The sequence below is a fragment of the Mesocricetus auratus genome, unplaced genomic scaffold, assembly GCF_017639785.1.
Source record: "Mesocricetus auratus isolate SY011 unplaced genomic scaffold, BCM_Maur_2.0 Super-Scaffold_100042, whole genome shotgun sequence".
NCBI classification, from domain to species: Eukaryota; Metazoa; Chordata; class Mammalia; order Rodentia; family Cricetidae; genus Mesocricetus; species Mesocricetus auratus.
The window spans coordinates 103,571-131,526 of NW_024429219.1; the positions used below are offsets into that span (position 1 = coordinate 103,571).

The 27,956-nt window shown below is 49.4% G+C and overlaps 2 protein-coding genes across 7 annotated transcripts in view; one reads left to right on the forward strand and one right to left on the reverse strand.

Moving 5' to 3' along the window:
* Samd11 (sterile alpha motif domain containing 11) lies at positions 1–17,876 on the forward strand. 6 transcript variants are annotated; one of them, XR_005872912.1, is made up of 14 exons: positions 1–981; positions 1,951–2,042; positions 5,260–5,441; positions 6,225–6,275; positions 9,875–9,999; positions 12,782–12,871; positions 13,043–13,177; positions 14,691–14,850; positions 15,711–15,826; positions 15,941–16,019; positions 16,097–16,608; positions 16,771–16,879; positions 17,045–17,155; positions 17,263–17,340. XR_005872912.1 is itself a non-coding variant. In XM_013119990.3 (14 exons), the coding sequence occupies exons 1-14, from the start codon at positions 465–467 to the stop codon at positions 17,503–17,505; spliced, it is 2,499 nt and encodes an 832-aa protein (XP_012975444.1). In that variant the 5' UTR covers positions 2–464; the 3' UTR covers positions 17,506–17,876. The 6 variants fall into 6 exon arrangements, 5 of the variants coding, with proteins under 5 accessions (XP_012975444.1, XP_005079410.2, XP_040591002.1 ...); XM_013119990.3 differs by having other exon boundaries at positions 2–981; positions 9,908–9,999; positions 16,771–16,889; positions 17,263–17,876; XM_005079353.4 differs by having other exon boundaries at positions 3–981; positions 16,771–16,889; positions 17,263–17,876.
* Positions 17,611–27,956, reverse strand: part of Noc2l (NOC2 like nucleolar associated transcriptional repressor) — a 13,860-nt gene continuing 3,514 nt past the window's right edge. The window contains exons 4-20 of the mRNA XM_005079208.4: positions 27,761–27,935; positions 27,550–27,678; positions 25,814–25,934; positions 25,635–25,725; positions 25,341–25,419; positions 24,750–24,860; positions 24,371–24,484; positions 23,571–23,759; positions 23,297–23,436; positions 22,405–22,516; positions 21,346–21,459; positions 20,852–20,953; positions 19,654–19,797; positions 19,422–19,535; positions 19,098–19,233; positions 18,275–18,364; positions 17,611–18,029 (exon numbers count right to left, since the gene is read on the reverse strand). Of these exons, the coding sequence (XP_005079265.1) occupies positions 17,929–18,029; positions 18,275–18,364; positions 19,098–19,233; positions 19,422–19,535; positions 19,654–19,797; positions 20,852–20,953; positions 21,346–21,459; positions 22,405–22,516; positions 23,297–23,436; positions 23,571–23,759; positions 24,371–24,484; positions 24,750–24,860; positions 25,341–25,419; positions 25,635–25,725; positions 25,814–25,934; positions 27,550–27,678; positions 27,761–27,935 (2,062 nt within the window). The 3' untranslated portion in view covers positions 17,611–17,928. The remainder of the gene's footprint in view (positions 18,030–18,274; positions 18,365–19,097; positions 19,234–19,421; positions 19,536–19,653; positions 19,798–20,851; positions 20,954–21,345; positions 21,460–22,404; positions 22,517–23,296; positions 23,437–23,570; positions 23,760–24,370; positions 24,485–24,749; positions 24,861–25,340; positions 25,420–25,634; positions 25,726–25,813; positions 25,935–27,549; positions 27,679–27,760; positions 27,936–27,956) is intronic.

A 27,956-nucleotide genomic window follows, 5' to 3' on the forward strand; every position in this document is an offset into this window, starting at 1 on the left:
CCTCCAGGGAAGGCGGGTGTTGGTGGGGCAGCTGGGGGACGGGAGAAGGAGGGGCTGAAGATAAAGAACCCCTGGATGGACTACTAGCAGGACTGTCAACTCCGCAACTTCTCTCTGCCCGGTTCAGCCCAGCTCTGGCTAGTGTCGAGGCAAGGACTGGCCCTGCGCGAGAGTGCAGTTGGACTTCCGACGCTCTGCAGAGACCTAGGACCCAGGAGCTGCGGTCCAAGATCTTAGGCAGTAGGAGCACCATGCCTCAGGCGATCGAGGCCCAGCTAACCATCCAGACAACTAACTGTCCAGGGAAGCCCGGCGGCCAGCAAGGCGGCCGCATCAGCTGCGACCACTGAAGCACAGTAGCCCGCCTAGTGAGTGTGAATTCGGGCTCTATCCAGGGCTTGCCGGCCCAAGCCCTAACTCCAACAAAAATAAATTGAGCAAGCAACAGAAAGCCTCCGAGTGCCATGCCAGCAGTGAAAAAGGAGCTCCCGGGCCGCGAGGACCTGGCCCTGGCCCTGGCTACCTTCCACCCGACCCTGGCCGCACTGCCGCTGCCACCACTACCCGCCTACTTGGCGCCACTGCCCGCTGCAGCAGCCCTGCCCCCGACCGCCTCGCTGCCTGCCTCAGCTCCGAGCTATGAGGCACTGCTGACTCCTTCACTCCGCCCCTCGAGCGTTTACCTTAACCTGCACGAGGCCGCGCCTCATCTCTACTTGCCCCGAGACCCACTGGCCTTCGAGCGCTTCTCAGCTACTGCAACCGCGGCACCAGATTTCCAGCCGCTGCTAGACAACGGTGAGCCGTGTATCGAAGTGGAGTGCGGCGCCAACCGCGCACTGCTCTACGTACGAAAACTCTGCCAGGGCAGCAAGGGCCCGTCCATCCGCCACCGGGGCGAGTGGCTCACACCCAACGAGTTCCAGTTCGTCAGTGGCCGCGAGACGGCCAAGGACTGGAAGCGAAGCATCCGCCACAAAGGTGCGCCTGCGGTGGGGGCTCAAGCGGCCGCTGTCCCTCTTCTTCGGTTCCCGGGGTTCCCCATTCTGCCACCTGGGACACCTAACGTTAACCCAGAGGGGGCGCTGCCGCTCCAGGGTTAGTGCTAGGGATACCACTGGCGACTTAGTGGGCACAGCAGAGGTTTCTCAACCTCCCTGATTCCTTCAGCCAAAGCCAAAGCGCGTTGGGGTTCTGGGTCTGCGAGGCCTGAAGGCAGGGGAAGTTTGCGGGAACTCGGGAGAGGCTAATGGGAGGGACGCCTCTTCTCCAGAGGCGCCCAGCCAAGCAGTTCCTGACAGGAGTGGTGGGGCTCACTTGCGGCAAGGGTACGAGTGCGCACTAGAAAAGGCTGTGTGAGCCGATGGAGGCAGCGGAACCTTACAACGTTGGAGATACTGCCAGCCACAGCCTGTTTGGACTGTGGGTCCAAAGGTGCGATAAGGAGGCGCTGCGCTGGGAGTTGAAAAGTTAGGAACCTGAACGCGGTCGGTTTAGGGGGTCACACCCTCCGCGAAGCCTACCTTTTCCTAGGAGGAAGGGAATGCTGAAGAAAGCCAGATCCTATTGGCACGTCTGACCTCATCCGGGGTTCAACCTACCTAGCCTCTGCCCTGAGTTCCTTTGGGACCAGTTTGGAGAGGGTGGATCGCTGGAGGAGGCCTGGAGAGCGGGAGGTGGGCAATCCCTTGGTCAGGCGTGAACACTCGCTCCGAATTTGAGTTTCAGAGCCCCCACATTTCTCAAGCAGCTGTCGCAAGGTTGGGACAGAATTCCAGATGAGAAGTTGGACACGGTGGATTTGAGAGATCATTGTGAATTTCGTGCATGATTTTATGAATTTTTGTGGAGAGAAGGGAGATCTGGCCTTGCAGCAATGCCCTTGAAAAGTATGCTAATGCTATCTACACCTGGCTTCTCCCTCATGTGTTCTGCTTGGTCTCCTGGCAGGGAAAAGCCTGAAGACGCTTATGTCCAAGGGAATCCTTCAAGTGCACCCCCCGATCTGCGATTGTCCAGGCTGTAGAATATCCTCGCCCGTGGTGAGATATGAGATAAGCTGGATCTTGTTGGGCAGAAGGGCTGGGTTTCTGCTTCAAAACTGGTGACACTGTGTTGTCTGGGAATGAAAATCCTAACCTCAACCATGTTTATGTGTTAGAGGAACCTGAGAAAAGTAAATAGGCCAGTGGGTTACTTGGCACCCTCTCAGATTGTACCTGGGAAAGAAAAGGAATCCCAGGTGTAGAAGTCATTTCCAGTTTGGATACAGGGAGAGTTGCTGTTGAGAATTATTTTTGTTTTATGTGTGTGCTTGTTTCATGCATGCCTGGTGCCTATGAAGTCAGAGAGGGAGTTAGAGGCTCTGGAACTCGAATTAAGTATGGTATTAAGCTGCCATGTGGATACTTAGAACCAAACCCAGGTCCTCTACGAGGGCAGCAAGTGTTGTTGTCATCGTCATTGTTGTTGTGCTTTTGTGTTTTGTTTGTTTTGGGTTTTTTTTTTGAGACAGGGTTTCTTTATGTAGCTTTGGCTGTCCTGGAACTCACTCTGTACAGTAGTCTGGCCTTGATCTCACAGAGATCTACCTGCCTCTGCCTCCCTGAGTGCTGGGATTAAAGGATGTGTGCCACTACAGCCCAGCTTGGTTTTGGTTTTTCTAGACAGGCTTTCTCTGTGTAACTGCCTTGGCTGTGTCCTAGAACTTACTCTGTAGATAAGGCTGGTCTCGAACTTGCAGCAAGTGTTCTTAAACACTGAGTCACCTCTTTCCAGTTCTTCCACCCTTGGGACTGTTTCTATTCAAATCATGGGAATGATTCTTGGCTTGTCCATGGATCATGTCAATCAACTTGTGCTTTAGGACTCTCCTTGGCCCAGATCTGGAGGTCAGTAAATCATCTGGCAGACCTGGGAGTGATGCTGATTGTGTGGTTGGGCTCATTCTGAGGCTGTGATCTGGGATAGTCCCAGGCTTGAAGGTGAGCAACATGTGCCTCTGGGGTGCGAGTTGGAATCCTGCTCAGCATGTGCCTAAATGTCTGAGTGTCCTGATGGAATAGCCTGGTCAGGGCAGGCTGTATCTAGTGAGCTGAAGTTAGAACTGGTTAGAGAATCCCATCAAAGGTAGACAATGTTTTGAGTACATGAAAAACAAGAGAGATTAGGGATCAAGCATGCATGCAAGAAGCATTTGAGGGATTCATTTGAAAAAGAGATTACCTCAGGAGAGGAACTAAGTTAGAGCCCCTGGGGAAGGGCAATAAGGGTCTTGATGTTGAACTAGAGCTATACCTGGCTTCACCCAGTATCCCCTCTACAGGAGCAAAGTGAGGCAGAGATGCCATGATTGGACCCAATTGGCCACCTTAGGTTTGTTTCATTTGGGCTAGTAGTGGATTATCCTTATGGGTTCCTCATGGACCCTGAGGGGCATGCTGGGAAACCACTAACTCTTGCATGTGGGCCAGGTGAAAGGGAGCCACATGCCTACCCCTCCAGATCTAATACAGACCATCAACCTCAGGCTAACACACATACTAGGTTCACAAAACATGTAGGTGAATACAGACAGCAGAAGCTACTGGACCCAGAGGTCAAAGTGTGTCCACTGCTGCACCTAGCAAGTAGCTAGTGTGATAGGGGTCCTCACTAGGCTTATAGGGCTCTATTTTTTATTTGAATGGGAAGAGTCTTGCTGCTTATAAACCAATGTCCATTGAACAAGACTGGGGGACAAGTAACCATGTGCCTCCCTCACTTCAAGTAGGAAATCTGCAGCTCAGAGAGGGATGGACCTGCTATTTGTCTGGGGCTCCCAATCCCTACCATGGGTGGGAGACATCTCAGACCTGAGTCCATCTTTCTGAAGCCTGGTTCCTTCTTAGAAAGACCTTTCACTTTGCATCTGTCTCTTGTATCACACAATCAGGACCGCAAGTATGTATCAGTATCACAGATATTCCAGTAGTTGAATACAGTGTGCACATAAATCAGAGGCACTGAACAATGGTACCCCTCCCACTGTATGAAGAAGGCTAACTCTTGGTTAGGTTTTCATATATATTTTCAAGTTTTCTGATATGTTTTGGTTGTGAGCCTAGCCTTTAATGGCTGAGTCATCTCTCCAGCCAAGTTTTCAGATATGTTAAACAGTAGGGCTGACTGACATTTCCAGTACATTAAGGAAGCTATATCCTCAATCCTTGGTTATGATCAGGATAGCCATCCTTGGTACCATTTCTCATAGGTCATCCCACAGGCATTACCCAAGATCCGACCCCCCAGTATCCTCAGAGTGTGAAAAGTAGAAGTAGGTTCCTGTGCCTAACTGTGTGTGTCGTGGGGTTGAGGCTGGAAATAGTCAACTGGCTCTGGCTCCTTTCCAAATGACAGTCTCATGGCCCTTGTGTCCCTTTCTTCCTATTGTATGAAAGAAAGAAAACAAATGGTTCTTTCTCTTGTGGAGAGACAAGCAAGAGCTCATAGAAATGGTTCCCCAAGCCTTTGGGATGACAGAGGCCTGGGACACAAGCCTAGTAAGTATAGTGTCTGTAGGATAAATCCCAGGCATAATGAATGGCTTCCACCCTGCAGCCTTACCTTCATTCTACAGTCCCTAGAACAGTGGAGGATAAAGTCAAGTAGATCTTAAAGGGGACCATAGAAATAGTCCTCTTGTCCTGATGCTAGGACTCAGGCCATAGTGATTCACACCCCCACGAACTTGGTACTACAGGGTCCATATCACCTACTCTGGAAAGTAACTAAACGTAGGCCCTAAAAGACTCCTGAGGGTAGATGCAGCAGAGACTGTGGCTCCCAGAGCCCAGAGTGGGACACTGTTCAAACAGCAGAGCACTTGCCTAGCATGCCCAGTATCTCAGAAACAGGGGGAGGGGTAGAGAGAGAGAGAGATAAAAGGAAAATGACTGTTCATTGATGTTTGTTTGACAATAGATAGAGAGAATGCGACTAGAACTGTGCCCCAGGTAGCATACAAATCCCAGAAGATTCCAGACCCATGAAAGGAACTGGGGTTGAGAGGCATTCTCTAGGATGTGGAAGGCTGAACTTACAGTGTATGGTGAGCCATCACTGAGCCTGAGCCTACAGAGAAGAATTGAACTGAAGCCTGTGGGTCCCACACTATCATTCTTGTGTGCTGTTCTACAGCAATGGGCCTTCTCACCTTGGCCCATGCCCTGGAAGCTGAAGGCCTGGCCTAACCTAACCCTCCTCTTCCCACCTTCTCAGAACCGGGGACGGCTGGCCAACAAGAGAACAGTCACTTTGCCCCCTACACATGCCCTAAAGAAAGAAAGAACTACCAGTTTCTCAGCCAGCGATGGTGACAGTGATGGAAGTGGCCCAGTCTGTAGGCAGCAGCCAGGCCTGAAGCAGGAGAATGATTCACATGTCCATATCATGAAGAGAAGGTACTGGTTCCATGGCCAGGCCAAGAAGCTAATGTGGGGATGAGGGTATCAAAGTCAAGGGTTTACAAAAACTGTGAGGGTCAGGCATAGGTAGGAACCTTTCTTGACATCTTATTCAGGCACTTTACTTCTGTGCAGGGGTCACTTTTAGGGAATGGGTTAGTGGCAGTGGGGCCCAGAAGCCTGTACCAACCTGGGCTGATGCTCCAAGTCTCCTTCAGGTGACTGCTGTGAGGTTTCTCCCTGGTGTGATCTTATACTGGCTGAAATAGCTTCAGCAACTAGGAATTTGATTTCAGTAGAATAAGCACCATGTATAGGAAGCCTCAGAACACTATATTCCCTCCCCAACTATGCAGCCAGGCTACTTTAGGTGCCCAAAGTTAAGTGAGGTCAGGACTGTTGTCCTCATTCATTTCTGGTAAATCCAGAAGCCAATTCTGGCCTGGCCAGTGGGAGCTGAAGCACATTTAACTTGGCATGGAGCACTGCCTCTTTTTTTTGGGGGGGGGGGGTTGAGACAGGGTTTCTCTGTATTGATTTGGAGGCTGTCCTGGAACTCACTCTGTAGATCAGGCTGGCCTTGAACTCACAGAGATCCACCTGCCTCTGCCTCCCGAGTACTGGGATTAAAGGCGTGTGCCACCAACGCCCAGCGAGCACTGCCTCTTAGTCACTGCCCTAACTACTGATCCAGGAGGATGCTAGAATCAGATTCATTTATACCCTTCTGTCCAAGTGTATTCCTGGAGTCATGCTGACCCTCTGTTTTTCCCGTTTCAGAATCCACACCCACTGGGATGTGAATATCTCTTTCAGAGAAACATCCTGCAGGTAGGAGTCCAAGCTTGTGAGGCTTCTACACACACCTCACAGGTAGCAGGGAGTTTTATTGCTATGCTTCCCCTGGGGCCTGCTTGTAAGTTCTATGCTGCCTGCCTTTTCTCCATCTTTTGCCTGTGGACCCCTGTCTTATTCATTATTCTGTCCAATATGAATCAATGTGAGCTGAATATCACCAGGTTTTCTGTCCTTTTGCACAACCTAGGAGGTGGGTGGCAGGATCCCACCTTAGCCTAGCACATCCCACGTGCCAAAGCAGCACAGGGAGAGGATCTGAGCAAAGCACCTCTACAGCCTGAGTATATGCTGTCCCTGATAGGACTGTACATTTATCCATCTGCTCAAAGATGAGGCTATAATATGCTCTGCTTACCCTCCCAAAAATGGACCAGGAGGTGAGAATGGTGATATATGAGTGTTGTTTTGAAGGATGTATGAGAATTCACTGGGGCAAAGGAGATCTGCAAAGTTGTGTTAGAATGAGGGAAGAAAGTATGGGAGGCAGGTTTGGCTAGGTGTAGGCTAAAGATCTGGGCCTTAAATACTGGACATGTTGGTTTTTGTCTTCAAGAAAGAAGGCACAGAAAATTTTCACCAAGGAAGTATAGTTTGCAAGGATCCTTTTGGAGAAACCCTTACCTATTAGGTCAGGATTTTCTTAGGAACACATTGATTCATGATATAGAAGCATGGTGGGGGCTGCAAATGCAGGATGTAGCAAGGGGATGAAGACACCAGATAACAAAGCTGGAGTGTTAGGAAGATCCCGTCTCCCAGTTCCTGAGAGGTAGGAAATAGTGTGAGCATGCCCAGCTGTGGCTTCTGGCTAGTGGGGTCCAGTCTTTTTTTTTTTAAGATTTATTTATTTATTATGAGTACAACATCCTGCCTCCATGTATGTCTGCAAGCCAGAAGAGAGCACCAGATCTCATTACAGATGGTTGTTGGCCACCATGTGGTTGCTGGGAATTGAACTCAGGACCTCTGGAAGTACAGTCAGTACTCTTAACCTCTGAGCTATCCCTTCAGCCTGTGGGGTCCAGTCTTACCCCAGGGCCTATAGGGGAATACATCAGGAAAAGTCCAACAGTAGGTTGTAGTCTGACCATTTTTATAAACCATCATGAACACTGATGAGATTTTATGAGCCTTTTACTTTACATACTGCAGGATAAATTTATCAGCAAGACCAGTAGGGAAGCTGGTGGCTATGCCTCTCCACCAGGGCAGTTCTTATTTCCTGTGGCCCTTCTCTAATTCACAAGGCTTTAGTGAGGATGTGCCCATACAAGTTTTGTCACAGTGTCAAGAGCTTCAGGCTGGTGCCCTTCAAGAAGCCCCTTGGTGTACTGAAAGGGGGAAGAAGACAGCAGGCCAGAAGTAGTGACAGCCTTCAGCTTACCTACTGATGGATCCAGTGTTTAGAAAAGATGAACTGCGGGTGGCCAAGACAAGCTGCCTTGTGTTACCCCCACCTGGTTCTTTTTTTTTTTCCTTTTTGGCCTGCCTACTCATTCTTCTGTCTCTAGTTTCCTGTCTATGAATTCATCACTGTCTGTGTGTTACTGTCCACTTGTCTATTCACTTGTTTCCACTGATCCATCTATCCATCTATCTTTGGTTCTCTGACATACCCTGCAGTGAACCACCTACCTGTTTGGATCAAGCAAGAGTTTTGTTTTTCGTTTTGTTTTGTTTGTTTGTTTGTTTTTCCCAAGACAGGGTTTCTCTGTAGGTTTGAAGACTGTCCTGGAGCTCTCTTTGAATACCAGGCTGGCCTCGACTCACAGAGATCCATCTGCCTCTGGGATTAAAGGTGTGCACCACCATTGCCTGGCCAAGCAAGAGTTTTAACTCCCTGTTATGCCTGTGAAGCACTGGGCAGCATAGCCTCTGGCCCCTCAGGGTCCCTAAACTGGCAGGGAGGAGAACAAGGTAGATACCCCAGAAGGTCATTTTTTTTTTTATGTTTCTGGCCTCCTCATGATCCTCCCCCTGCAGCATTCTGACTCTTCCATGACCATCCATCTCTTAATCTATGCCTCAACCTCCTGAGATACTACAGGGTTTTGTCTATAACATGTAGTGGAATGCAGTGGGAAGCAGAGTGTGAGTTGTGGCTTCAAGAACTCTATGCCATGATGCTAAGGGCATAATTAATGCATTCCAGCTATGTACGCATGGAATTTTTTCAGAGCTGTATAAAATCAGCCTAATTTGTTCAGTGAATGACAAAGCTATAGGAGCAGAACTGGGTCACTACCAAGGCAAGAAGGGAGGTGGATGCTAAATTCAAGTCCTGTTCTGATCAGATATTGCTACATGGAATCATGCTATCCAGTGCCTAGTAACTCTGATGTTGTCACCAGGCTTTTCCAGATACAGATTCAGGCAGGAGACCTCACTTTCCTTCTGTGGGCCAGGCTGTGTTCACAAAGAACACAGTTTCTGCCTACTCCCTGGAGTCTCTAGAAACTGGTTAGCCTGCTAGCAAGAAGGAAATCATCATGGGAGCCACTCTATAGCTGTTCTAGCCTATGCCTAGTCAGCCCACAACCCCCTCCTCATGCTGAGATAGCAATTCTCTCTGACACCCCACACTGATGAGGATGCAAGGGATGAGCCTCATGCCAATTAATCCTATAACGTACTTACACCCCCACCTGCCCTCTGGGCTTACAGTGCTGGGATGGGAAGAACACATCTGGGCCTCCAGGCTGAGGCCCTCTGGGGTGTCTGCTGATGAAACTGAGCTGCTTAGGTGCCAGCCCTGGATTAGCCCAGCTCCAGTCACCCTGGTCAGGGACTGGGAACTATTTAATGAGGTTCAGAGTTGATTCCCAGGTCACTTCATACAGGCTCTGCCAGAATCTGAGGCTTCTCTGTCACAGGTGGGCCATGGAGGGCATGTGCTGAGCACTGGGCACCACTGCTCCTGCCCTGGCTTTGGCTTCCTGCTTCTTCCTTCTCTACTGGTGTGGGGTGCTTACAGAACTCCAGGGTAAGGTATTCCCACTTACATATTCTCTCCTCTATGGGGCTCTGTGGATGAGGATTCAGCTGACTCAGCAGGAAGGATAAACACAGAAAACAGAGTTAAATGCTGTTATACCAAGCCAAAAGGGCATGACTAGAAGTCCTGGACCCACCCATGTTTGGTGTGTCACCTATGCACTCTGCTAATGAGCATGAGTCTTGTCAGCTATAGAGCTCTGGTCAGAACTTCAGTTTCCTTATTTAAAAAGAATTAAGAACTAGGGAGTATGTGCCATGTTCTTGCTGCCAGAACTGGCAATATGTATGACAGCTTACCCTCTCTTCAGGCTGCCCTCCAAAGCAGGTCAGGGCACACTTTCCTCTACAAAGGATAGCTGAGTGGCTGCCTTAGTCTAAGTGCCAGGTCCTGGATTCACTTTGTTCTGTTTAGAGAGCATACACATGTGCTGTCAGTGGTCTTACACAGAGGTGTACAGCTGGCTTTTCATACTTGGTGTATACTGTCCAAAAGTCATGCATCCTCATACTGACAACGTGCCAGACTTCCAACCCATGAGGCAGCTCATGGCTTGGTCTGTCTTGCTCTGCTGCAGCCAGGACAACGATCTCCCCACCCTTATATCCAGTGTACATCGAAGCCACCACCTCGTTATGCCTGAGCATCCAAGTCACTGTGACTTCCAGAGAGGCAACGTGGACATTGGCCTTGGACCTGCAGGTGAGGAATCCAAGAGATCTCAAGGGTAGGGTGGGGCTCTGGGGCCACAGCTATCCTGACTGAAAACTGTCATCCCCAAGTCTCTAATCAGCAGCTCTGGGCCCTGAGTACTTTGGCTGGTGGCCAGAGGGGGGTTGGGGGTGGGGTTGAGTCTGGCTTTCCCCTGGGGTTACATGTGATGGTAATTGTGTTAATCCCAGACAGCTGGGTAGACAAGGCTACAGCAAAGACTGTTCCATTATGGTTTTTGGTGGAGTGGGTTTAGAGTGGTTGAGACCCACCAACCCTTCCTCAAAGAGACAAATATCATGTAAGCTTCTCCAAAGCTCAGAACTGCCCACTACAGAATGGCTCACATAGCAGAAGCATGCTCACTCCTCCTACCCACAGAACATGTGCAAGCTGAGTTCTGCCTTCCTGGGGTCCTGAACCTGAGCAAGGTGAGCAAAGTATATTACGGTTCCCAGGACCACCAAGGAAGCTGACTACTGGATGCCACAGGAGTTCAGATAGGCATTCTGCAGAGATCATGCACTCCTCAGAAAAGCAACCCATGAGACTGCAGTGAGGGCACACCTGTGTTTCAGGGGCCTTGAGGAACATTTCTCTCCGGGGCTCCTAGGAATGTTTCTGGTAGTGACTGCAGTGCTTGGAAAGGCTGGGTGGGTGTGGTCCACCATAGTAGACATCTTTATCACAGCCCCACGTGCTTGAATGGCTCTGTGGGCTAGTAGGGGGCTGCTTCTGGAACATTTATGGACCTGATGGAGGCCCAGCTGGGTGGAAGCAGCTGAGCTAGCGGATGATAAACCTAATTGCCCCATTGATTGGGTAGAGCCAAGGGAGTCCACAATGATTAAGATGTTCTGAGCTCACAGGCTTTGTACTGCATGCAGGGATTCATAGTATACACAACTATGGCAGTGTGTATTGTGCCCAGGTTTTACTTATGCATTCTCTTATGGTCTTGTCCCTACTTCCTAGGGGCTTTCTTTCAGTACACTGTGCCACTGCTCCCTGTACCAGAGAGGATTATAGGGCTTGCAGCAGGTTATATGACTGTGCGTCTTCCCATTGTTACACTGCCTGCCTGCTGTTAACAGCACCCTGATGTGCTGAGAGTGAATATGACTTCATTAAATCTGCCACAGTACTGGGTATTATTTGAGGTGCCTCCTCTCCATGATCATCTCCATCAGGTTGTTACCCAAACTCCAGGAATAGAAAGTGTCTCTCTCTCTCTCTCTCTCTCTCTCTCTCTCTCTCTCTCTCTCTCTCTCTCTCTCTCTCTCTCTCTCTCTCTCTCTCTCTCTCTCTCTCTCTCCTCTCCCTCTCCCTCTCCCTCTCCCTCTCCCTCTCTCTCTCTCTCTCTGGACTTGCAGGTAGCTACTGTTAAAGTGGGGAAAGACTGCCAGGAAAAGAGCTCTTGCCTAACCCTTAAGGAGATGTGTAGGTTGGGATAAAAACTACAGGTACAGAAGAGACGAGACCACACAGACCTAAGGGACCCTCCTCCCTGCTTCGATCAGCTGCTGCCCCTCCTGCCCACTGGTCTCTGATACACTATTGGTGGCAACCAGATCTACCCTTCATTCTGTCTGCTGGACTCATCTGTCTTGAGATATTATGGGTGAAACTCTTGTCCAAACAGTGGATGCTGTCCTTCTCTTTGGGGAAGAGATGAGATGGACAGCTAGACCAATGACAATGAGGTAGTTAAGATCAATAAGTTATTAGCACCATCCTATCAGTCATAATGTGGAGATTGATTGGCATTTTTGCTGCCACATTTACCCAGTCTGATAAAAATGGCAGATTAAGGAAATTTTTTAAAAATGGAACTCAGAAAAAAAAATGGAACTCAGAAAAAAAAAATGGAACTCAGCTCTGGTGCCAGTGGTAGAGCTTTGGGAGAGGGTGGGCACACACTTGCTGGGCATTGTGGAAATTTTGGATTGCCCAAAGAATTGTTCTTCCTTCACACTCCCCTAGCTGGTGAGGATAAGGAGAGCAAAGACAGCAACATCTGGCCTGGAATCATGATGGCATGGGCTGTTTAGAAAATACCCTACCCTCAGGACAGGAGCTTAGGAGGAAGCTAAGCAGCAGTGTTTAGAATAGTCTGGAATTGGGTCAACTAATGCCTGAGGTTTGGCATGTGGGGTATGATCTTTGGGCCCTACAGGGAATATTGGAAACCAAGGCTGGGCCTGGTCTGATACAGACATAGCACATATAGGCTATGCACTATGGGGTGAGTTATTCAGGAGTCCCCTCAAAAGCCTAAAGCCTGGATGAGCAGGGTAGGTAGAGGAAAGAGACCAGTGCTTCCTGTGTCACAAGTGCAGCAGAGAGGTTACTTGGGTAAGAACTTGAGCTTCTGGTGGCAGAGCTGAGAAGACCCAGAATGAAGTACGCTGGGATTTGAAATATGCCTTCTGGACTTGCCTCCCCCATACCTACACTGTAGCCAACCCCATCCTAAGAGGCAAAGGCAAGTCACTCAGTTCCCCCAAGATGGGGCTGGGGAAGCACATGAATTTACAGGAGACTGCCTAGTGAAACACTGGTGTGAACTTTTCATTACTTCTATTTACATGCCCAGAGCCAGCATCAAGATTGCTTTGTGTCCTTGCTATGCTCCTGTCATGGTGTCCTCTGACCAGATTGGGCAAGGTCTTCACTGTCAGGGAGAACATGGTGGTGGATGGTGTTCCAAACTGGGCTAAGGTGGCTCTCCCTCCAAGCCATGAGGCACTGGATGGGGCTCCATTCTCTACAGGTGACCTGTTGGGCAAGAGACTGGGCTGCTCCTCCTACATTACCAGTGACTGTTCTTCAGAGAAGAAGGTCCGAAGCAAGTCCCCCCAAGGTGAGAACGTGTCTCAGGAAAAGGAGGCAGGTCATGGGAAAGGGGAAGGAGCAATGAGTTCCTGTAATCTGAAGGGTTCGTCAGATCTTGGGTAGAAACCATAACAGAGGAGGCCTTGACTTTCCCTTGGCACTATCTGAAGACACACTCATCATGTGCTCCTTCCAATAGAGACTCTGCTGCTTCCAGAGCTGGAGTCTACAATGGCCCCTGAGGACCACTATCATCGGCTCATGTCAGCCCTGAGTGAGGCTGGCCCCTTTGAAGAAACTCAACGTCTCTACCACCTGGGTATCCCCAGCCATGGTATGTGCCACCAATACCCTCAGCACTCCCACCTCAAATGTGCCAACCCTCTGTTACCTTTCCATCCTGTGTACTAGGTTTACCAAAAGAAAAGAACCTAGATTTTTGGAGGGCAACACCAAGACCAGTACTGGATACATAGGAGGGCCTCCAGATAGCGATATAGGCTAGCTGCCTCACTAAGGTCATGTTCTCAGTTCTCCATTGTCCATCCCTGAGGGTGAGAGGAGAGCCCAGGTGAGGGAGGAACATAGGAGATATGTGGGGTCTATGGCCTATACTAGATTCTCCTCACTCCCAGAGCACAGTCAGTACAATTCCATGAGTCTGTGGTTATGTTGATATCCTGTCAGACCTTTACAAGGTTTTTGCTGATGGTGGTGGGGAGGGCAGATATGGCAGGAAGGCAGCCCAGAAAGAGGAAGCTATGCTACAGGTGGGATGTTGTCACTAGTGCCTCAGGTTGCTTGAGAGAAGCCAAGCCTGCGGCACTGCTCATGCTACCTAGGAATAGGACACCCTGTGCAGCTGCAACACTGGAGAATCTTGTCTTTTCTGGCAGAAGTGACTGAGGGAAGGGAGTAGAATTTCCGATTCTTACAGAAGGCACTGTCCCCCAAGGCAGCTCAGGCACCAAGTACCTGAATAATTCACTAAATGTTAATAATTTAAAAATCCTTCTTTTTAATTGCTTTCCTAGCTTTGCTGGCCTGTGCAGGAGAGGGTGTACGGGCAAGCTGGTTGTCAATCAGCTGGGGTAGGGTGGGGGTGAGCTTACTAGGCTCTGGGGGCTGGCTTCAAGCCCTGGCAAGACCAACCTCCCCTTTTCAGGTAATTTATAAACAGGCAACAGTGAAGCAGTAAAGAAGTGGCACTTGAACTGGGGGAACTAAAAGGGCTAGAAGTGCCCCCCCAATCCTGAGTACAATGGGGCATATATCAAGCCATGCTGGACTGTGACCATGTGTTACTGCTGGTTAATAGTGTCTGCTATCATGGACATGTGTACTATGTATTGCTTAATGGAAATGACAAGTTCTTCCGGCCTGTTCTTGCCTTCTAGCTATAAAGGAGTCACCTAGGCAGCCTTCTGTTTGAGGTCCCCTCCCGACTTTTATCCCACTGACCTACTGGAATAGCCCTGTGCCCTTTTACTCTGGCCTTTGCCCGACCCATCTTTGTGAAGGTTCCAGTGCCTATCACATCAATACTCAAACCACCAAGTTATCAAGCTTGGAGCCCTTCTCTTCCAGTTCATTTTGGTTACTGACCTACCCATATTCCTTTCCAAGTTCACATGCCCAGCTGCACCCTGTAGGTCCTATTGCAAACTGCCTCCCCTGCTGAAACTCCTCTAGCCCCAGTGGCACAAAACAGGGCTCAGGACATGTGAAAGTCTCTTCCTCCCATTCTGTTCTTGGCTTCACTGGGTCAATGTCCCATAACCAAGATAGAAAGAAGAAATCCTTGGGGAGCTTAGCATCTGGGTCACTGCTGTTGTCTCACTTCCCAGATCTGCTAAGGGTCCGGCAAGAAGTGGCAACTGCAACTTTGAGGAATCCCAGTAGCTTGGAAGTACACCTACCCTCATCTACAGGTCATCGACGGAAGCAAGGCCTATTTCAGAACCAGGAGGGAACAGTTTCAGCTACTACCCCGTCCTTCCCTGAAAGGTACTAAGGTGGTGATGTTTCAGCAAGGACCCATATTCTCTTGAGAAAGCCAAGGTCACATCCTGGACCTTTCCCTTGAGTCCCCTATCACATATATGTGGGTACTGCATGCACCATGTTCAAGGTCCACTGCAGGAGACTCCAAATGCCAGCTATCTGAGCAAGAGAACATTTCTGGGGAAGATTATGCAGGAATGCCCATCCTTGGCAGGAATGCCAAGGACCATCCCAGTTTCTTTGTTGAGCAATGGGCACCAGCCTAGTAGAGGTGACCCAAGATAGCAATGATGGTGTGTTGAGGAAGGCAAGAAGCCACCTGCAGTCTGGAATTTGAAGAGTTCCGTGCAGAAAGGGCTGGGGTTTTTTACAATTCTATAGAGACATTAGGGCTGTTTGAAATACAGACTGTCTCCACAGCCAACTAGTGGAACCAAGGAAAGCTCTAAGCAGGTGCCCCAGGTTTCCCAAACACTCCCCATTCCACCCCACTGGCCACAGACAGCAGCATCTGCGGCTGCCTGCCACCATCTCCAGACTGTGACTAATTACCCCATCGTGTGCCCCTCCCTGCCTGCGCAGAATGGATCATGATGAGAGGTGCCCTCCCCCCACCCAGTAATTACCGCTGCAGCCGCCTCCGCCCACAGGGTCAGCGCCTCTGCGCCGCCGGGGAGATTAATTGGCGCCGCCAGCTTTGGACGGGGGCAGTGCACGACCTGAAGCCATAACCAGCGACTCAACGACTGCCTGTGGGGTCGGCAATTAGAGGCGGCGGCAGGGGGTGCACCCGGAGGCGGTTACAGGAAAGGGGGGGTGCACAGATGGAACTGGGCATGTGTTCACTATTCTGCTGTCCACAGGGAACTGTCACATCCACCCCCTTTGCTGTCACCTCAGAATGCCCCCCACATGGCCCTGGGCTCCCAGCTCCGACCACCATTTTTTGGGGTGCCCACAGCTCTGTGTCAGACCCCAGGTAAGAAACAGGCAGGTAAGCCCTTTGTGTCCTTGTAGGGCCCTCTTTATGTGCAGAAGGCAGATAAAAGAAGCACAAATGATCCAACTTGAATGGCCTGTTCCTTTCTCCCAGGTTACAGTTTCCTGCCCCCTGCCCAGGCTGAGATGTTAGTTCGGCAGCAGGAGCTTTTACGGAAGCAGAGCTTAGCTCGGTAAGCATCTTGGAGACCAGTGGGAGTCATTTTAAGCATGCCCAGGCTGACTCCTGCTGTCTGCCCTTTTGGTCCAGGCTGGAGATGTCCGAGTTGCTTAGGCAGAAAGAACTGGGCAGCACTCACCGCCCACAGCTACTGCCGCCAGAGGTGACCTTGCGGATCCCTGAGGGCCCAGATGAGCTCCAGAGACGCAGCTCCATGCTGGTTTTAAAACACAGCTCAGCACCACTACTGGCCCTGCCACCCCAGGGACCCCCAGGCCCAGGACCCCCTACCCCACCTAAGGAGTCTGCCCAAAGCCTGCCCCAAAAGGGGAGTCTTGGTGCTGCCTCAGCCCCGCCCAGTGAACCTAAGGAGACAACAGGGGCTGGCCTCTGGACTCAAGATGTCTCTGAGGAGCTATCCAAGGACTCAGATGAAGAGGACCCTGAGATAGCAGCTGCCAGGGGTGGGGCCTCTACAACGAGCCAAGCCCCAGCAGGAGGGACCAGAGCAGAAGGAAAGGGGCCTCTCTCGGGGTCAACAATGCCCCCTCCACTGCCCCTGGGATTCCCCTGTGGAGCAGTCAGCCCCTACTTCCACACAGGTGGGCAACCCTAGCCACCCACTGATAGGGGGTTCCATGGGGAGAAAAATCCTTTGTCACTGAGCCACGACCTTTAAACAATTAAGAGAAAGGTCAGCCCATGGGGAAGAATGCATGGGAACAGAAAAGACCAAGCTCTAGTAACATCCTTTCCATCTCCAGGCACCTTGGGGGGACTCTTCACGGATGAAACCACAGCCCCTGAGGATGTCAACAAATGGACTGTAGATGATGTCTGCAACTTCGTGGGGGGCCTGTCTGGCTGTGGCGAGTATGCCAGGGTGAGGGGAGTGGCAGGTCCCTAGGGCTAGGCTGGGAAGCCCTGTCTTGGACAATGTAACAGTCTCCATATCCAACATAAAGGGCTATTCCTTTTGCTGAGTCATTTTTCATGCAAAACATACTACTCTATTCTGTGGGCATATCTTGTCCCCAGATATTCAGAGAACAAGGAATAGATGGAGAGACTTTGCCTCTACTGACAGAAGAGCACCTTCTGAACACTATGGGACTGAAGCTAGGGCCTGCCCTCAAGATCAGAGCACAAGTAAGTATGGCCAGTGCTTTTATCAATCTAGAGAGGGCATAAGGGCTCTTTGTGACTGGAGATGGTCTTTATCTGGCAGGTATTCACCCAGCTTCATCTCTTTGTAGGTGGCCAAGCGTCTGGGCCGTGTCTTCTATATGGCCAGCTTCCCTGTGGCCCTGCCACTACAGCCACCAAGCCTGCAAGCCCCTGAGCTCAGCCCAGGACAGCAACTCCTGTCCCCAGCAACCACCACCTCCCCATATGAAGGGGCCCACCTGCCCACAGGCCCAGCCTCACCCAAGCAGGAGAATGGACCAGGGACCATAGCTCTGTTCCCAGGGGCCCCAGATCCTTCCCAGCTTCTCTAATGATCTAGCAGGCAACCATCACACTCCCTGATACCCATGAAATTTGCCCATCCCACAGGGTAATAATTTTCCTTTTGGTTTTAGATGCAAAAAACACCAAGAATATTTTAAAAGGAAAATATGTAGTTTAAGAGGAAAGAACTGAATTTACAAAGACATTCTAGGGTAACTGCAGAGGTCTGCAGACAAACCAAAGACGAAGTGGAGAAGCCATGGTGCACCCTCCCAACTGTGAACTGGGACTACTGTGCAGGTCAGGGTCAGCCTCCTGCAACAGAAAGCTACACAGAACCAGTTCCCTTTTGGGGTCAAAACAGCTCTTAGTACACTTGGTTCTGCTGTGCTATAACAATAAAGCCCTGTCTACTGCCCTCTTGCTGCACAGTTGTTAGCTTCAAGCCTCCGAGACCTGTCAGGAGGCCCTCAGTCCTCTTCTGAGAGCTGAAGATCCTCCAGCTCATCCTGTGGTCCCTGAGCCAGCTGCCACAGTTCACTTGGGTCCACCCCTATGTCTGGGTCTCCATCTACAGAGAAAGAAGAAGCTACATAAATTCTGCCATATAATGAAGAAGTCAGCCTTAATGGTTATTTATCCATCATCAATTAACCACAGCATTAATTAAATTTATCAGTGTGCTATAGCTGACTACCAGAATCTTTGAGTATAGAGCAGCTGGCATCCACAGAGAGGGGCTTATAGCTGTCTTCTCAAAGCCTCACCTCGAAACAGACTCTAGGGCCAGTCTATTTTCCAACAGAAAGAACTTACCCTCTGAATTGCTGGCACCCTCTTCTTCATCATCTTCATCCTGTTTATCTTCTTTCACTTCTTGGTGAGCTTCCAGGAGCCCAGGTATTCCTACAGATGAAGAACCATGTGCATCATAGACATACACATATCCCAGGTCCAGCACCAAGGCAATAGCTACACAAGAGGGTTGGCTAGCCCTGTACCCCTGTCTGGACACCCACCAGTGCCACAGGTCTCAGCAGCAGCAGGGGAATCACTAGCCTTTTCTGCTACTTATATGGAGGCCCCAGCATATACCAATACTGAGTACCCAGCTAAACAGAAGGAAAGCACCAATGTTGTAAGAAACAGTTCTGGATAGCCAGGCAGTGGTGCTGCACACCTTAAATCCCAGCACTGAGAAGGCAGAGGCAGGTAGATCTCTGAGTTCGAGGCCAGCCTGGTCTACAAACCGAGTTTCCAGGATAGTCAGAGCTACTACAGAGAAACCCTGTCTCAAAAAAAGAAAAAAGAAACAAAGGGAAGGAAGGAAAAAAGAAATGGGTCTGGAGGCTAGAGAGATAGCTCATTGGTTTAAGGACCTGGGTTTGACTCCCAGTACCCACAAGGTGGCTAGCAACTGTCTCTAACTCCAGTCATGGAGGATCCAACATTCTCTTCTGACCTCTGTAGGCACCAGACATACATGTGATACACAGACATACATGTAGGCAAAACACACATAGACATAAAAATTTAAAAACAAAACAAAGCACAGGTCTGCCCACTAGTCAGACATGAACCACCACCACCCCCAACACACATACACAGAGCTCTTAACCACTCCCACCTCAGGCCTCACCTCTCTGGGAGAAGTCTGTGCTATCCTCTCCCTCAGAACTGTCCAACTCAAACAGGTCTTTTAATTCCTTCCTGTCTTCATCCTTCCTGTCTTCCAATTTCCGCCTTTTGATCTCTGGGAAGTTCAGGTCTTCTAGCTTCAAGGACCAGAAACAGAAAGACAGATGCAGAAATTTTACAGGCTTCACTCAAACTCACTGTCCCATTCCTTTTTCCCTCCTGTTGTCGTTTCCTTTTCCAACTTCACTCCTTCAGCCCAGATCCCTTTACAAGTAACCTGCTTGGCGACTTTCTACTAGGCCACAGTCCCAGATCCCAGCCATACCCGTTCTTTGCCACTGATCTCCAGTTGGATCTCACGGTCCCTCAGCTTTCTCCAGTGGCTGTAGTACCTGGTGAGAGGGGTCCCCTCTTCACGTGTCTGCTTCTCCCAAGCATCCTAAAATTGGGTAAATTCAAGACCATGCTCACCCTGGAAAACCCTCAAACATCTACCACACCCTAACTGGTGACCTCAGGCAGCATCATTCCACTCCAGATGCCAAGTCCCAACCCACCACTGCCAGCTGGTCAGAAACACTGAAGGTCACTCTCTGGCGAAGGTTTCGGATATGTTCTGCATTCTCTTGCACTTTCTCCAGCAGTTGGCGCACCTGCCGGCAGTAGTTAGCTACTTTGCACTCCCGGAGAAAAGATTTCAGCTGCAGAAAGGAAAGACACGGTACAGCTCCAGTGACAGGACTACTCCCCACCCCACAGGGGGTCCAGGTAGTGAAAAGTCATGTGGCAATTACAAAGAGACACAAGGGCCTACTATCAATCTGCTAATTGGGTCTCATACACACTCCTTTACTCATGTGCTTCTCTGAGTGCTCTTGCAGCTTGAGAGGTAAGCAGCTGAAGAGCTACAAGAAGCCACAAAACCATTTTTGCTATTTGGATATTAACTGAAAAACATCTGCTGACCGCTACTCTAGATCTACATATCTGTATACCTAGGGCCTTTAGCACAAAAGGTGTCCTGCCTACCTGACATCATCAGTCAAGAGGACATAGGAAGAAGTCACTGCCACATTATACAACGAACAGTGATAAAGCATGTATGCACGGCTGTATATGTAACCTCTGCTTTCACACACATACCTGTGTTTATATGAGCCTAAGCCAGGTATAGCTCAGGTATGAGCAGCACCCCCAACAATCCCATGAGTAATAGAGCTAATCCCCTACTAGTACCAGACCGGGACAGCAATAGCCCCCTGCTATGAGAATTGCCTAAGATAGGAAATAGCCAAACTGAGAGCAGACAGACTCTCATAAGGGGCACAGAAAGAGCTGAAAAGACAGAGAACTTCATTTCATCCCCAGGGCAACCTAGGAAAGCAGACCAATCCAGACTTTAGACTTCCACAGGTAGCCCGGGACCATGGTAGGCTCCAGCCATCCTGGAAAAGGGTCTATAAATTCTTGAGATCTTGGTTAAGTCACCCAGGCCTGGCCAAACTTTGTCAATGGCCGATAATCCTTCACAAGTTAACTCCACAGTCCCCAGAGTGAAGTTCTTCAAGCTACCAAGCCAAATGATCATTCTCCCCCTGCAATGGCCCCAATGGATCTGACTGCCAGGCAGCTGGATAAGCATGGCTTTGCTACCGGTCTTATAGGACTAGAACAAGGAAGTTTTCCCTTTGTTCCTCCATACAAGGGGAAGAAAACCTATGGCCAGGGAAGGGAAGTCGGGTGTTGAGCACATACCTGTAGGACAGTGGGCAGCACCAACTCTGGGAAGGCAATGCAATGGGCCTGGGTGTGCAGGTATTCCAGGATAAGGTCATACAGCTGCTCCAGAAGGCCATCCTGAGGGGGCAGGCCCAACCTTATCAGATGATGAAGTCCAGGAGCTCATGATCTTGTATTTCACCCCTCCAAGATGGGGAATTACACTCACAGCCTCCCCATGCCACAGCCAGATTCACAGGGCCCAGGACTACAGAAGCCATTGGTCTATGACTACAGATACCCCTTGATCCCAGCATTTGAGAGGTGAATCTCTGTGAGTTCATGGCCAGCCTGATCTACATAGCAAATTCCAGGACAGCCAGGGCTACATAATAGAGATCCTGTCTCGAAAGAAATCACAAATGCTGCACAATGGCAATCCCTCCCTTGTACTTCAGCAGCCTCTGAAGCTCTTGTAAGCAAACTAAAACCTAGTCCCAGAACTTTCCCAGGCTTTAAGCCAGCCTCACCCGGTATGCCTTTTCCTGCAGGTTGGTACTGGACAGTTTCAAGATCACAGAGAAGTTGATGGGCCTGGAGCTCATGCGGCCTGGACGCCTATTGAAGTCCACCTGCTGGAAAATCTACCCACAGGGTATCAGCCCAAGACAATGAGATTACCCCAAGACCAGACTGTACAACTAGACAGCCTCAAAGCCCACAGATGCCTCCAGACTTTGTACACCTTCCAGAACCCTGAGCCTCTTGACAGGCAATCCTAGGACTCCTATGTACACTGAACCACTTCTGGAGATAGTGGGTATACAGGCCTGGGCCTGAATTAGCTATATCCCAGGCAATGTGGGTACAACAATCAACAAAAGAATACAGAGAAGAGAGAGACATGTGTCAGGGGAGGGACTATGTTTCCCATACCTCACTAGTCTTTGCAGGCTATGCACTTTTGCCTTCCCAAGAAAAGACAGTAGTAGGAGTCTAGCCTGACCTCTTGGTCCTAGGAGACCCCATACACAGAGCAGGTAAACCAAGGAGGCACAAGGTACATGAAGAAGCAAAGAGGGAAGGTTCTATAAGGAAGCCCCTGACAAGAGGACTCACGTAGCAGAATGCTGTTGGCAGCTGAACCAGCTACGATTAAAGACAAACTGGGAGTGGGGAATGTTCTTTCTCTAGTCTGAGGAAAAGGTACTAGTATGTAGGGTTGACCTAAATACCCTCTTTAATCCTACTGTAAGTTAAAGAATGGGCAGTATACCCTGTCAACAGAGAGCTTGATTTCAACCTTTGTGGTTCACTTTCTCAGGAAAGGTGCACCTGGTGTGAGCCCAAGGCCAAGTACAATAAACCAAAGTAGAGGTCAAAATGAGGGCTATCCAAGAAAAACAAGAAAGGTATCATAGCAAATGGAAGACTCTAAGAGACTAAATGCAGGAGAACTGCAATGACTACAAAGACAAAGGTGCCACAGGGTTACAGTCAAAACCTGTACTGCCACCACTGGCAGACAGGGAGATGTGGTTTCCAAACACATTTGTGAATCCAACCCAAGTTGTGTCTAGCACAGTCACCTCGAGAATGAAGGGCAGAACAGGGATGAAGATGCCGACGGTCTGGGACAGCAGCGTCAGGGCACGCACACAATGCATGCGCAATGGATAAAAGCGGGCAGTGGGCAACAACCTAAAGCAGGAAGGAGCACCGCATAGTCAGGTAGACAGCCCCAAATACCAGCATCAGCGCCTACTACCTCTGACCCCTCCCTACTCACAAGATCCATCTACAGGAGGGTCCTAATCACTGCTACAGGGTAAGTACTCAGGATAGCACCCATGGAGAATAGTAATTTAATAGTTACCAAAACACAACAAAATGCCTGGACTTGGGTACTGCCCCACTGCTCAGCTGAGGGACTGAGAGACACGATCCCAGCTTTAATTTAGCTTCATTCACTCCTGCCTCCCTTTCTTCTCCACACTCTGGTTTTGGGCTTTTCTTGTACCACCTGTCCCTTTCCCTTCCTAGTCTAGTCTTTGGTGTCAGAAGAAAGCTCAAGAGGACACAGAAGCCCTCTCCTGGCCAGAGAGGTATACAGCACATTCACAGCATATCAAAAGCTCTAAAAACTAATTCTGAATGTCCTTCAAGAGCCCAAGCATATGGGTGTTGCATTATGGGCAGTTAATGTACTTACCTAAGTGGAGGCTGACTGCAAAGCCCATCTGCCTAAAATTTACAACCAGTTCATCTTCTCAGACCCTTCTGCAGAAACCACCAAACCCCAAACACAAAAGCTCTAAAATTTAAGGTATGCCCACCCAAAAAAATTCTTTGTACAATGTGGCACACAAAAGCTGACAGATAAGAAACTCTGCACTATACCAAGAACACTGCAAATACCCTGAGGAACTTACTGCCCCCACCCCCCAGGACAATCTAACATGGGCCTGCCCTTGAACTCACTTGATGCAGCCAATGATGATCTGTGAGAGAGGGTAGAGTAGGGGCTGTAGAACCTCGATGGAACCAAGGGTACTCAGGACTCGGCACCATAAATAGAGGCAGTGCACATACTGCCAGTTGTACACAGACTGGTATGTCTCCTAGTGAAAATGGAGTCCACATCTAAATCCCATTCTTCCCTGCCAGAATCACCCAAAGCCTCTCCACAGAGTACTAAGCTATTTCCCCCATAGGAGGTGGCATCCAGCATGCCCCAAAGCCCCTGACTGTGTACCTTCTTGCCTGTGGTCATGGCATTACGAAGGTGGATTGCAAGCTGGCGAATGTAGAGAAAGGCATGCTGATAGGAGACGCTGGGATCCAAGGCAAGCAGTTCAGTCAGTGTCCGCTGCATGAAGTTTATGAGGGGTAGGGTACTGGGAGAGGTGAACTTGCAATTTCTCACATACATGATGTACATTTGCTGTCAAACAAAACCAAAGTTAAGAGCCACCTGAGCAACCACTGCTCCATTCCAAGCCACCTGCCAACACCTAGGACTTTCCACCAGAACTGCTATCCCAAACATCCTGGCCACTCAGCTGCAGACTACTCTCCTGTATAGTTCCTAGCACTCCAGAACTCTGATGTTTCTCAGCCTACACATTTGTACCCACCAGCCTCATGCATATAATCTAAGATGCAGACAAGGGAAGGTATATAAGAGAGAGGTAAACCGAGGAATCAGCAAGGACAGGACTAAAGATCTACAAAGTAGAGGATAGATTCTGTAAAATGCTAAGTCTGTATAGTGGGGACACCACAGGCTCTCCATGTGAAGGAGGGCCACCTTGAACTTGGTGCTGGACAGCAGGGTCTGATCCTGCTTGTGGCCTCAGACCTAATCCTATTTTCTAGGTATAACATTCCCAGAAGACCATGGATTCCAGTTCCCTTCACCACCCTATTTTCTTAGTAAGTGATCTATGGGCCTATCAGCCCAGAGTTTGGTATCGAGTTCCCAAGACTGTCTGCCAGGCTCTCAGGCTGATTCCCAACACAGATCTTAATGAACAGATAGAAGACACACGCTACCTTTAGGATGGGACCAAGGAAGGATTCCTTCTTGTGCCGGCAGACTCTAATGAGTACCAGGAAGGCCAGGACCCGCAAAGATTCTTCACCTGTGCTCCACAGAATCACCATCCTCTGAGAAAGAGATACATCACTGCCTTTCTTGACCTAGGATCCTTCAGGCTAGCTGGTATGCCTCAGTGAAACCTGGTCTCATATTACTAAGCTATGATACCCTGAAAGGACAGAGGATACCTGAGACTGGGACCACTGGTGGGGTATAGAGGAAACAGGAGTAAGTATAGGTTAAATGCTGCCTCTGCCCTAGCCAAGAGTAGGACAAGAAAGGCAGCCATATGTACCCCTAGCTACAACAATACAGAAGGATGGGCAAACACACCTTGAGTAACATTCGGCACTGCTTAGGGAAAGTCAGGTAGTAAGGAACCAAGCTGCTGACATGCTGCAGGACGGCTGCAGACACCGTGGCTTCAGTCAGACAGGCTACCAGCTGAAGAAGAAGAAAACAGTGAGGCCCAAACTCACTCAAGTCTGGAGTAAAGGAGCACCAGACTACCAGACAGCCCAAGCCTCCTAGGATTCCTTTCTTTCTTTCTTCTTTTTATTCTTTTTTTTTTGGGGGGGGGGGGGGGGTTGAGACAGGGTTTCTTTGTGTAGCTTTAGCTGTCCTAAAACTCACTCTGTAGACCAGGCTGGCCTTGAACTCGCAGAAATCCAATTACCTCTGCCTCCCAAGTATTGGGATTAAAAGCATGCACCGGGCCGGGCATTGGTGGCGCACACCTTTAATCCCAGCACTCAGGAGGCAGAGGCAGGCAGATCTCTGTGAGTTCAAGGCCAGCTTGGTCTACAGAGCGAGTTCCAGGACAGTCCAAAACCCTGTCTCGAAACCACCCCCCCCCTCAAAAAAAGCATGCACCACCACCTCCACCCAGCTCCTCCTGGGATTCTTTACCCACCATGACAGTACCTGTACAACTGCACTCAGGTATGTCTTGACATCCACACGAAGCTTCCCCCAGAGTGGGCTACTAGATGGCAGCAGCATCCTGCAGGGACCAAACCCACCCCATTCCTGCAATTCAGACACAAGTCTGCCCAAGTACAAGAGCATATAACCTGGTCCCATACACAAAAGCTGAGGAACACCCTACAGCTGGTAGGTGCAGAGGCTTACCAAGACCTTCTTGAGCATACCCCAGGAAGACACCTGCAAGCAACACCCACCCCTTGCAGACAGCTTGGCCAGAGTTCATCCACTCACCTGTTGGTATCCTTTGGTGCCTTTCCAAACAGCAGCTTCTGAAGGCAACCAAAGAGGTCTCTAATGCAGAAAGTAATCACGGCATTGAACACTGTAAGGAAAAAAAGTGTCATTCACCCATCTAACAAGACATAGGTGTCACAATGGAGTCCAACACAGGTGCCCTGGCCCCAGCTCACCAGTACTATCTATGACCTGGAACCTGCAAGTCTCAGCAGCTTCCTGGTCTCCTTGGGTGGTGGTCACAGCTGCTCGGAATGCCTGCACAACTTCATGGAACAGCTTGGGAGTGAGGTGGTGCTAAAAGAGCAGGAGATCAAGATCACTGGAAGAGCAGTACCCAGTACCTGGCTCCAAGAACCTGCTCCAAGTTGAAAGGTGTTCTTAACCCATAATCTCGGGCCCAGGGCAACAGTGGGCAAAGATCACTGGACCTCAAGCCAACAACAAAAATGAATTGAGCCTGTCTCAGGACTCCCAGGAGGAAGGTATGAGAATTATGTTTTACAGAAAGTATATGGAAATTATCCCTTTTCACTCCCTTCCCCAGAGAAACTGATGTGAGAGGCTAAGCATGATAGCTAATGTCTACACCAGCACTGGAAAAGCAAAGGCAAGAAGATTGCTGGAAGTCTAAGGCCAAACTGCTCTACATAGAGCTCAAGGTCAGCCACTAGTTACATAGTAACATCCTGTTGCAAAAATTCCCCAAAGCTCTAAATTAAATGTGAAATTATTGAAAAGACACTGACTTTATTTCCCACTCCCCAGTGAACAAATAATGCTAAAAGTCTAACTATGTCCCCAAAACCTCATGCAGTAGAAATTTAATACACAAATTTATTTGGTGGTATTTAGAAGTAGAATCTTTGGAAAGTAATCAAGATTGTATGAAATGATGAGGTTCAGAATCCCATGATGGCATTAGTAGACTTTTAAAACAGACAGGGGACACGTGTAGTGGTGCACACCTTTAATCCCAGCACTCAAGAGGCAGAGACAGGCAGATCTCCAGCCAGAAGGGGACCCTGTCTCAAAAACCAAAAGCAAAACAAAAAAGACAGGAGCTGGGAGTGGTGGCTCACACTTTTAATCCCAGCACTTGGGAGGCAGAGGTGGGTGGATCTCTGGGAGTTCAAGGCCAGCCTGATCTACAGAGTGAGTTCCAGGACAGCCAGGACTATTACAGAGAAACCCTGTCTCTAAAAACAAAAACAAACAAACAGATACAAGACTCAGGATAGTGCACTTGCCTAGAATGTACAAGCTCCTAGGCTTGATATCTAACAACCCAAAAGAGAGATCTGAACAAGTATCACAACACAAGGCCTTTACCAAAGACCATCACCATACTCTTAGACCTGTCAACCTCCAACAATGTGAGCCAATTACGTTTCCTTACAAATTACCCAGTCTGGGGCTGGAGAGATGACTTGGCAGTACTGACTGTTCTTACAGATGACCCAGGTTTAATTTCCAGCACCCACATAGTAGTTCACAGCCATCTGTTAACTATGCATGTGGTACACAAACATATACGCAAATGAAACACACACACACACATACACACACACACACACACACACACACACACGTAAGTAAATAAAAATTAAAACAACAACAAAAATTGCCCACTATGTAGTATCCATTACAACAACAGAAAATGAAATGAAACAAACTCTAAGCCCATCCCATAATGACCATGACTCTAACAGAGAGATTAAGAAGAAAGTGGGCAGGACTACGAACCGTAACTAAGGAGATACAGCTGGAGGACCCTGGCACTCAGAAAGACCCTTATTGTATACTTCGCAGAAACACACTCTTTTCACCTACACAGTGATACCTCAAATGAGACAAGGATAGAGACGCCTGCCTAAGGAGATCCAGCCACCCAGCTTATATCACCTCTCACCATGGCCCCCTGCTTCCATCTCTCCATCATGGCAAGGGTCACCGGTACAGGCTCATTCTTCTTCCTTTGCAATCCTCTTGGGACTGTGTCACTGTCTTCTCCTCCATCCTCCTCAGTCTCACTTGCTTCCTAGACCAGATACAAGAGGACAAATTTGAGGCAGGGTATAAAAATCATAGGTAACCCACTGTCCAGGTCTGCCAGGTTTCACCTCCAGCATGTCTGGCAGGGAGTGGAATTGCTCTTCTTCCTCCTCAGAGCTGTCTGAGTCACTGAAGTCCAGTAGGCTCTGGTCATTCTCCTGCAGGAATTTGTAGAACTCGGGGTCTCTGTCCTTCAGTCGAGAGAGCTGGTCTTTGTGCTCAGAAGCACACCCCTTATGTGGGCTAAGAAAGTGGTGTCAGTAA